General features: G+C 51.1%; 1 protein-coding gene across 1 annotated transcript; it reads left to right on the top strand.

The window, feature by feature from the left end:
• Positions 1-885: 885 nt before the first annotated feature.
• On the top strand, positions 886-3,559 carry LOC135311986 (tubulin beta-2 chain). The gene is made up of 4 exons (XM_064443514.1): positions 886-1,044; positions 1,532-1,640; positions 1,939-2,049; positions 2,265-3,559. The coding sequence occupies exons 1-4, from the start codon at positions 988-990 to the stop codon at positions 3,323-3,325; spliced, it is 1,338 nt and encodes a 445-aa protein (XP_064299584.1). The 5' UTR covers positions 886-987; the 3' UTR covers positions 3,326-3,559.
• Positions 3,560-9,927: the final 6,368 nt, after the last annotated feature.

Raw genomic sequence — 9,927 nt, 5'->3', positions numbered from 1 at the left:
CGGGGGACAGCGCGGGGCCCGTCGCTTTTCCTACAGAGCGGCTCCGGCTCAGCTGCGGGAAGTAAATCCGAGCGTTTTAGGCGGAGAAAGAAAAGCTGAGCTCGGTACCGGGGGAGCGGCAGGCAGGGACGCTCGGGGACGGCAGGGCGGGCCGGGGGCGAGGGGTTACACAGCACAGCCCGTCCTGGGGGTGAGAACCCACCCGCGTCCTGCCGGGGGTGGGTGAACTGCGACAGGGCGCGGGTCTTCTGACAGCGGGCGTGGGGCGGCAGGGCGGCGGTGAACACCAGCGCTTGGTGCTGCCGGGGGGTGCGGGGTCTCCCGCCGGCGCCGTGTGAACGGAGGCACCGGCGGGGGGATGGGGGGGAGTGGGGGCGGTAGCAGCTGCCGGGCTCGCCCCCCTCCCCTTTCCCCCGCCGCGGCAACGCCCGCTGCTGCGGCAGAGAAAGCTGCTCGTCTCGGGGAACAAAAGGCTGCGGCGGCGGCGGGAGGGCGGGGGGACGGCGGCCGCCAGCATCGCGGCGGCGGGGCCGGTTTGCACACGGGGGAGGGGGGGGGCAACAAAGCCCCAGGGCGGATCCCCGGCCGGAAGAAGGGCCCCCGGGACCCGATTCACTGGCCCAGGGCAGCCGCCCCATCGCCGCGCTCCGCGCCTTTGTCCCCGCTGTCAGCGGCGAAACGGGGCGGCGGCGGCGGCGGCGGCGGCGGCGGCGGCGGCACCGGTGCGCGGCGGCCGCTCCCGGCGAGCCCCGCCCCCCAGCCCCGCCCCGCCCCCCGCTGCGGGAGACAATGCCGCAGCCCCGCCCCGCCCCCGCCCGCCCATTGGCTCCGCGCCGTTCCCGCATGACGTCACCGGCAGGGCGGGGCGCGGCGCCCGATTTAAGGGGCGGCTCCGGGCGCGGCCGCCGCAGCGGCGAGTGCGGGAGCGGGGCGGAGAGGCGGCGGCGGCGGCAGCGGGGCAGCGGGGCAGCGGCGGAGATCGGCACCATGCGTGAGATCGTGCACATCCAGGCCGGGCAGTGCGGCAACCAGATCGGCGCCAAGGTACGGGGGGCGCCATGGCCCTCTGCCTGCGACTCAGGGGCGGTGCCCGCGCAGAGCACCGGGCTGCGGGTGTCCCGCGGCTCCCACTGCTGGCAGGGTCCGCTTTCCCGCCGGGGAGCACCACCAGGTTCGCCCCGGCGCGGGAGGGTCGGTGCGGGGCGGCTGCCGGCGGGGGAACGTGGGGGGCTTCTCTGGCGTGGGCGGGGTGCGCCGTGGGGGGGGTGGGCAGACTTGCCGTCCACCCGCTCCCCGCGGGCTGCAGGGGTCCCGGGCGGCGGGAGGGAAGCGGCGCCGAGCCGGTGCCACACCCCTCACGGCGGTGGGGGTGGTGGTGAGGGGCGCGGTGGCGGCCGTGTCTGGCGGGGGCCGCCCCCACGCGCGGCGAATCCTTGCGCGCCACGTCGCGGGGCTTTGGCCAGGGGGCGCGGGCGGGGCGTGGCGGCGCTGACCGACCCCCCTTTCGTACCCCCCACCCCGGTCCCCGCAGTTCTGGGAGGTCATCAGTGATGAGCACGGCATCGATCCCACTGGCAGCTACCACGGAGACAGCGACCTGCAGCTGGAGAGGATCAACGTCTACTACAATGAAGCCACCGGTAACGCACCTCTGTAACGAGCTTCCCTCCCCGGTGCTGCCCGGGGGGCGGGGGGGGGGGGCAGGATGTCCCCGGAGCATCCCGCTGTGAGGGCGGTGCCCCAGCCCTCCTTGCAGCAGGTGTCATCCTGGCACAGCTGTAACAGCTGCTTTGTATTCCCACCCCCACCTACCTCACTCCGAATTCCCTCACCCTCTGCACACTGGGCAGCGAAATGCGGGGAGGCGGAAGGGAGTGCAGCAGGGCTCCTGCAGCACTGGCTGCCGGGCTGTAACGCTGGTGCTGGTTCCTCCCGCAGGTAACAAGTATGTCCCCCGCGCCATCCTGGTGGACCTGGAGCCCGGCACGATGGACTCTGTGCGCTCTGGCCCCTTTGGCCAGATCTTCCGGCCTGACAACTTTGTCTTTGGTGAGTGAGCGTGGGCTGGAGGTGTCCCAAAGCAGGAGTTGTGGGTGCAGGAAAGGCTCAGAGTGAGTGACCTGGGGTCACTGGGTCAACTGACATCCCAACAGGGCAGTGGGGATGGAAGTGAGGGGTGAAGCCTGTGGGGCAGGAGAAGCGGGATCATCTCCATTCCTCCCCGGGGCAGTAACGTGGTACCTTACTTCTGGTCTGCCCTGTAGGTCAGAGCGGGGCTGGCAACAACTGGGCCAAGGGGCACTACACGGAAGGTGCGGAGCTGGTGGACTCGGTCCTGGATGTGGTGAGGAAGGAGTCGGAGAGCTGTGACTGCCTCCAGGGCTTCCAGTTGACCCATTCGTTGGGCGGCGGCACGGGCTCTGGGATGGGCACCCTGCTCATCAGCAAGATCCGGGAGGAGTACCCCGACCGCATCATGAACACCTTCAGCGTCATGCCCTCCCCCAAGGTGTCGGACACGGTGGTGGAGCCCTACAACGCCACCCTCTCTGTGCACCAGCTGGTGGAGAACACGGACGAGACCTACTGCATTGACAACGAGGCCCTGTATGACATTTGCTTCCGCACCCTGAAGCTGACCACTCCCACGTACGGAGACCTCAACCACCTGGTGTCGGCCACCATGAGCGGCGTGACCACCTGCCTTCGCTTCCCCGGCCAGCTGAACGCCGACCTGCGCAAGCTGGCGGTCAACATGGTGCCTTTCCCCCGGCTGCACTTCTTCATGCCGGGCTTCGCCCCTCTCACCAGCCGCGGCAGCCAGCAGTACCGAGCCCTGACGGTGCCCGAGCTGACGCAGCAGATGTTTGACTCCAAGAACATGATGGCCGCCTGCGACCCCCGCCACGGTCGCTACCTGACGGTGGCCGCCATCTTCCGGGGCCGCATGTCCATGAAGGAGGTGGACGAGCAGATGCTCAACGTGCAGAACAAGAACAGCAGCTACTTTGTGGAGTGGATCCCCAACAACGTGAAGACGGCCGTCTGCGACATCCCCCCGCGCGGCCTCAAGATGTCCGCCACCTTCATTGGCAACAGCACGGCTATTCAGGAGCTCTTCAAGAGGATCTCGGAGCAGTTCACGGCCATGTTCCGGCGCAAGGCGTTCTTGCACTGGTACACCGGCGAGGGCATGGATGAAATGGAGTTCACGGAGGCTGAGAGCAACATGAACGACCTGGTCTCTGAATACCAGCAATACCAGGATGCCACTGCTGATGAGCAGGGGGAATTTGAAGAGGAAGGAGAGGAGGATGAGGCATAAAGTCGAAATGGGTAGGAGTTAAGTATAGTCTGAGCAGGCAAGTGTTCATTGAGCGGAGGAATCTGTGCAGTTGTGCTGAAGCATGCATTTTTTTAATTTGGTGCTCTCCACTGTTGCTTCTGTCAGCAGTTTTGTATCCTTGACTGTCCAATGTAACAGTAGTTGCAAAAATACTTCAAAGTCTTCTGTTGAAATGGTTAACTTCTCAAACATAAAGGCTTTTTGTGTCCTAAACTGTCTCCTCTTACTTATTTCTCTCTAGATCAAGAAAATAACTCTTGTGTAGTTTTCTGTAGCTTTACTTCTCAGTGTAATTCTTAACATCAATGAAAGTTAAAATCAATAAAACAAGATATCTGAGGCCATGAATCTGGCAGCTTGAGTGAACTTTGCAGTTGCTCAGCTTAAAATGGTAGCTAACTTATGGAAACTGGTGGTTCACTGTTAGACACTCTTGTGTGTAGCAGCTTAACCTATTGTTGGGGAGAAAGCTGCCTTAACTAATAGAAATAAGACACTGCACTTAAGAATCCTGCAACTCCTATTTATGGACATACATGGTGGTGAGGTCAGCGAGAAGGTATTGAATTCTGCATTACAAGCTGTCAAAAGTGATTTCACAGGATAGCTGCAGGCTTCCCCACTGCTATTCAGCAGGTCTTACTTTACTTGTTCCAGGGCCTATAGTGTATGCATATGGGTGGCTGTCTGTGATTTGACTTGGTCCTGAACTCTCCTGTCTCTACATAGGAAAAGTCCATTGAGAGAAGCATGGGTCTGTACCATCAGACAACTTGAACTTGAGTAAGAACCTGAACTTGCTCTTCAGGCATAAAATTCTTGAATGTTTCCTAATAATAGTCATTAAGCTGCCCTTAACTGTAAAGGCAATGGCTCTTCAGGGCTATCAATTCCCTATAGGAGGTAAGAGTTGATGGGCAGACTTCTAGATAACACGGCCCAAAAGGCTGCCCAGAGCGTATGTACAATCTTAAAGTAGTGTGGTAGATACCCTGACAATAGCTGTCTCCCACAGCCAAATTATGCATTTACAGGGCTGTTGTTTGATGCTCATGGTCCCTGCAGCAGGAAATGGACCTCTACCCAGGCAGGTGCATCTTTGCAGAGGTAAGTGTGGCTTCCTTAGAGTGTGGGGGGGGGGGCCTTGTATTGCTATATGCTTAAAGGATGCAAGAATCCTCAGTGTGCCTACCATGCAGTTGTCAGTAGTAATAAGGCCTATGAGACTTCATACTCCTGCATAACAAGAGTAAAATCCCCTGTGGAGTGTAGCAGCTACCCAATATGTACGCTTAGTCCTTAGTTCACCCAAATGCCTCTTAGGAAGTGCTCCTGCACTAAAAAAAAAAACAACGTTTTGAGAACTGCTACCATGTTACAATTACTGTGGTCCTTACTGTTCTGAAAGAGCTGGTGTGTGCAACCTCTCTTGTAATCCTTTAAGGAAATGGTTGTAAGGCATTACTGAAATAAAGACTTAAAAGGGAGCTACTGTGCATGCTAACATCTTGCCCATTTTGGCTCTCTTAATTGACCACTGCCTGCAGACTGCTCTGAGTGCACCCTGTTCCTTTGCTGATGAGCCTGTTATCTTACAGTGAGACCTACGATGGTGTGCAGGACAACAGACACTTGCTAAAGCTTTTCTCTCATCTGTAGGCTTCATTTCTGGTGTACACCCTGTACAGAGGGATGAGAAGCACTTAAACTGCCTGAACTGTCAGTAAACAAACACAACTGTATATACGCACGATAGTACTTGTGTTCCTCAGCACTTGTGCAGTTCTAGGATTAAGCATTAAACAAATTGAGGTTGTTTTAGTAACTGAGTTACTACATGCTGCCCCAGGCCCTTTGGGAAAATAACAGCTTATCCGGTTGTCAGAGTAACCTTCCCTTGAAATTACCTGGCTGGGTTGCACTTGAAACCGTTTATCATATAGCTTTGTTTGTAAAGCTGAGAAGGGGAGCCAGCAAAAGAATTTAAACAAAGTTTAACTAAAATGTGAGAACCTGCTCTTTGATAGTAAAGACCTTCCTTTCTGCTGTGGGGGTGTAGCAGGTTTCACTCGTGTTCAGCATGTCTAGCTTCTAATTCTTAGTGTAATTACACTGTCTCTAGCTACCCAAGTAACACATTTCAGAACAGCTTCCTTACTAGAAAGTGGGACTCCATCCTACATGGCTTGCTGCTGTTTGTATCCTGTTTCTTTTTCTCTAGAGAAAGAGAAACCATAAATAGCGATACTCTAGACAGAAACATGTTCTTTCCTAAATCCTACACAGCTTATTTGCCAGTCATAATTATTTTAAAAAAAATCAAACCATCATTTCAGTAGGAGCTGAAAATACAGGAAAGGGAGATACTGGAAGATTTAGAGGGGAGGTTCAAAACTCCTTGGTAGGAACAGTAAGTTAACCATAAGGAAGGATGAGCCTTTTACTGGGCCTGGGGGCTACAATACCATTTTTTTTTTTCCTGTTGGATCTTTAAGCTTTACCTGTATCTATCACCCAGGAGACCATGCACTATAAAAACTGGAGGCTGACTGCTGTATGCCAAACAACAAACAGATGTCTCTGCAAGTGCTCATGGTCGCACTTTTTCTGTTTCACAGAGAAAGCAGAACCACCGAAAGGAATTCAGATTAGGTAATCTTACTACCTTCACCTTTATTGGGTGTTGATTTGTATTTGTCCATGTGATGAACAACACTTCTAAGGCTAAAAGTCTTGCATGAAGCATCCTGTCTGGAAGAAATGAGGATAGATGGTATGGTCTTAGTGGCATGCAGCTTAAGCCACTTACAATGACTCACTTGTGTTGAGATAGAAGTTAATAATATCAAGCAATACGTTTTTGTTTTGACGTATCAGTGGTGGCCTGCAAGGAAGCAGTCTCCTCTGTTGACAGTTAGAGCTGATGATGTTGGGGAAGGGAACAATGTTGGGGTTTTTTTGTTCCCTTTGTTTAACGTGTGGCATTTTTAAAGACATTAGCAGAATGTCTTGACCAAGGCAAACAACTTTTGTCCACTGGTAGATGCAAGATGGTAAAGCTAAATAAGGCTGTAAAAGCAGCTAGGTACTATGTAGGTTTACTTTAAATGGAAATGGAATGAGGTGTGGTGGCACTGAGATGCCATCTCTCCTAATTTCCATTCCCTGTTTAGTTCTAGGACCTCAGTCTAAGCCATTGTAACAGCAGTGTTGTGGAAGGATAGTCCAATATGTGGTCTGGTTCTTCAAAGCATTTAAGTCTGCTGAGAACATAGGCCTACATCTGTTTGCCAACAGACGTTTTCCAATCTGTCAAGTGGGAAGCACGAACAATTCTTCCCAACATATGTGAGGTACCCATATATGTCAGGAATTTGGTTGCATTAAACATACAGTGGGCTCAGTGGTGTGATAAGAATCAAACCTGAAGCCCATCCTGTTGACAGGTGTATCCTTCCAGAAGGTATGAGGTGAAGAACACAGTAAACCCAAGTAGCAATAGGATTTATAACCTGAAGAAGGAAGGGAATACAGATCTTTGGTCTTCTTCTCCAGCCAATTCTCTGCAAAAATGGAGTAAAACCCTGATGATCTCTGCAGGGAAATATGCTCATGGGTGATATTATCATATGCTGCTTACTTCAAAAGAGTACAGTGCTAGTAGGTCCTTCCAGGTATCTGTGCAAATGCTACGTACTTAAAGGAACCATGATGGACTGGCACAGTCCTTATGGGACAGTGTTGCAATGCACTCCTGCAAAATACAGCTCTGGTGCCTGGAGGGACTGTGGCAGAGTGGTGCAAGAGGGACAAGTTTTCTACCTCACCACAAAGAGTTGGGGCATCTAGCAATACTCTCCACACCAGAAAGTGTTCTCCCCTTGCTTCCTTCATCTTTTGCCCCTCCCTGTAACTTACGTGTAAGGTCAGGATGAACCCTGGTACTGGCTTGGAGTAGGGTAAATTTCATGGTGTTCCATTGAAATCACTTTCCTGAAAACAAAACCAACCAAAACCCACAACACCCAAACCCCCCCACCTCATTGTCTTACTACATTTTTTTTAAGCGCTGTTAAATTATATTAAGTGTTGCTTTGCAGTAGGAGATGCCTCAATTATTGCTTTCTGTCCAATGAAGCCTAATATTTTTGTCTGCTAAAGAAAGCTATGAGGAGATAAAATCCTCTCTGGAGAAATCATGTGACTACCCCCTATATTTGGTACGCACTCTTTCTTCCAAGGGATGTCATTCTACTTTTCCATTCCACATTAAAGCATAACGAACAGATGCTTTTAGGGACCGTTCAGATGTGGTAGCCTGCCTAGGAGCTATAGGCAGTGCTGTTCCACTGAACCTGCTCATTGTAGGGGAGGCACTGTTTTCTCAATTACAAATAATCCCCTTCTCAATCTTCCCGTCTATTTTTCAGCTGCTTCTACTTTTCCACAGGACAAAGCTCGTGACTATTTTGATGTGTTATGTGTGTCTGAGGTAATCCAAGTAAGGTTATTTTCCCCCCTTTCTTCAGCTGAGAATAAACCTTTATAAAGAAGTATTAGGTGCTAATCTTGTATGTGACTGAAAAAGATTTTTGAGAATTTTCCCCCTTCCAGTCTAAAATTCATTCATGCTAAGCACCTGCCTTTTGATACTCCGGCAATCACCTGTCCTGGTCTGTTTGTTATTTATTAAGATTGGTAAGAGCAGCCTATGGGATCACAGATCCTTCCATTTTAGATGGTTATCTTCAGCTTGCCTACATGAACATCCAAAATGGAAGCATTTTGTCACAGGAAAGTGCCTGAGGACACGGTGCGTTTTGGAAAAAGACAGTTCTTGGCCCTGACTACTGGACACTCGTCCAGCTGGAGCCCTCTGAGCATTTGGATTCGAGGCACAGGGAGGGTACTGGGGGGAGCTGTGAAAGCCTGCCCTGCCCCCCAGCCATTCTGCCAGCAAGGGCACAGTGCAGGTGACAACTCTTTCCTCTCCCTGAGCAGTTTAACAAGGAGCGATTTGTTTCCTTGCTCCTTGCTTCAATCCTATTTCAAGTATTTTATTTGTGAATCTGCCAGCAAGAAAAATTGTGTCTTTTTGAAATGTGTGTGTAAGAAGGCTATCTATTTACAGTATCTAAGCAAAAAAGAAATAATTGAAGAGTAGGTCATTCCCTCTTCCCCACTCAAAGTCATTTTTCCCTTACGGGCAGAATTTCACTTGTAAGGGAGGAAATCAAGTTAGCTTTGTTAAATTCTTGTTTATTAACTTTTGGTTCTTGTATGGTAGAGATTTTCTAACTGGTCTCAATTTATCCAAATGTCATCTTTTATAATAAAATTATTTTTCTCACTTGGCTTCTTTGGTAAATTTAAGGCATATTTTCTTTCCTTTTATTTTTTTTTGTTAAGAATGCCCCTATCAAAGCAAACAGAAATATTAATAATAATCCAGCTTTAGCAGAATGTGAAAACACTTCCTCCAGATGATGAAATGGCTACCCTGGCAGAGGTTGTATAGCTTGTTCAGTGAACAGTTCTCTGTTGTTTTGCACTGAAAAATGTTTCCACGTTTTCCATGAATGTAATAGAAAGATACTGCCTGCCTTTGTAGTGAATAATTAAACAGGATTTTGAAGCAGAATTCAAATGGTGTCACAGCAAGCTTTACAAACATCAGATGAAATTCAAGCATTGACTTCTTACAGTCTGCTTCTCTGCATCCAGCATAATGCTGGTCTTATAATTAATAAATTAACTGTATGGCTGGTTTTTGCAAATTCCACCTATGATTCCAGCACCACCCTAGCAGGCAGAGAGAAAGAGCAAGCTTGGGTTAAATATTTCCAGGGCGTTGAGAAAACTGCCGCTTGCAGAAGTGGGTAGCTTCATGGGCTGGGCCGGCCTGATTCAATATCCTCCAGCTGCTGAAAAGGTTGGTGCTACTCCCCTTGCCCTGCTTCAGGTGTTTCCTTTGTGTTATTTCCTTTAGGCAGCTCCAGGGCACGTCTGACCCCTCTACCAGTCAGTTCAGCTCCCTAAACTCCACAGTTAGGGACAGTAAACTGGGGGTGGGGAATAAGTTTTTCCTTGGATTAGGGAGTGTGCCAGAGGGAGAAATGGTGCAAAGGAGGAGGAAAAGACAGGCAGTGGGAAGCAGGAGAGAGCAGAGCAAGATGTTTGGTCAATTCGGCACCTAATGTGACAGCACCCTGAACTCTCCCATGGGGAACCTAGGCTATTTTAAGCAGTGTACATTGAATGCCACTGCAAGCTACTGCATCTCTTAGCAGACATCTCAAGATGAAATTTAGAGCTTGCTCGGTGTCGGTTTGAGTTACAAGTAACTATTGGATTGCAAGATAGAGCAAGGAGGCTAAGGAACAAAAGAAACAGTGACTAGCAGATCAAAGCTGCTATCTGTGCCTTGTTCTTGATGACGTGCGGGGAAATACGCTACCGTGGAAAATGTGATATCAGCATTTCATTTATATTGATGCTGGACTCTTAGTCATCTCTTGACTGGAGGACCCAGTTTGTAGAGACAGAAGATGTAGTTCATCTACTGAGTGATCTTAAAAGGT

This window comes from Phalacrocorax carbo, chromosome 2 (assembly GCF_963921805.1).
Source record: "Phalacrocorax carbo chromosome 2, bPhaCar2.1, whole genome shotgun sequence".
In the NCBI taxonomy this organism is placed as follows: Eukaryota; Metazoa; Chordata; class Aves; order Suliformes; family Phalacrocoracidae; genus Phalacrocorax; species Phalacrocorax carbo.
Note: the sequence above shows the minus strand (reverse complement) of the source record. Positions and strands in the feature narration are given on the sequence as shown.

Excerpts from the sequence above, each read along its gene's own strand:
- LOC135311986 (XM_064443514.1), top strand. The coding sequence starts at position 988 with ATGCGTGAGATCGTGCACATCCAGGCCGGGCAGTGCGGCAACCAGATC. Across the intron at positions 1,045-1,531 it reads GCAACCAGATCGGCGCCAAG|TTCTGGGAGGTCATCAGTGA; the intron begins GTACGGGGGGCG and ends CGGTCCCCGCAG. Across the intron at positions 1,641-1,938 it reads CTACTACAATGAAGCCACCG|GTAACAAGTATGTCCCCCGC; the intron begins GTAACGCACCTC and ends TTCCTCCCGCAG.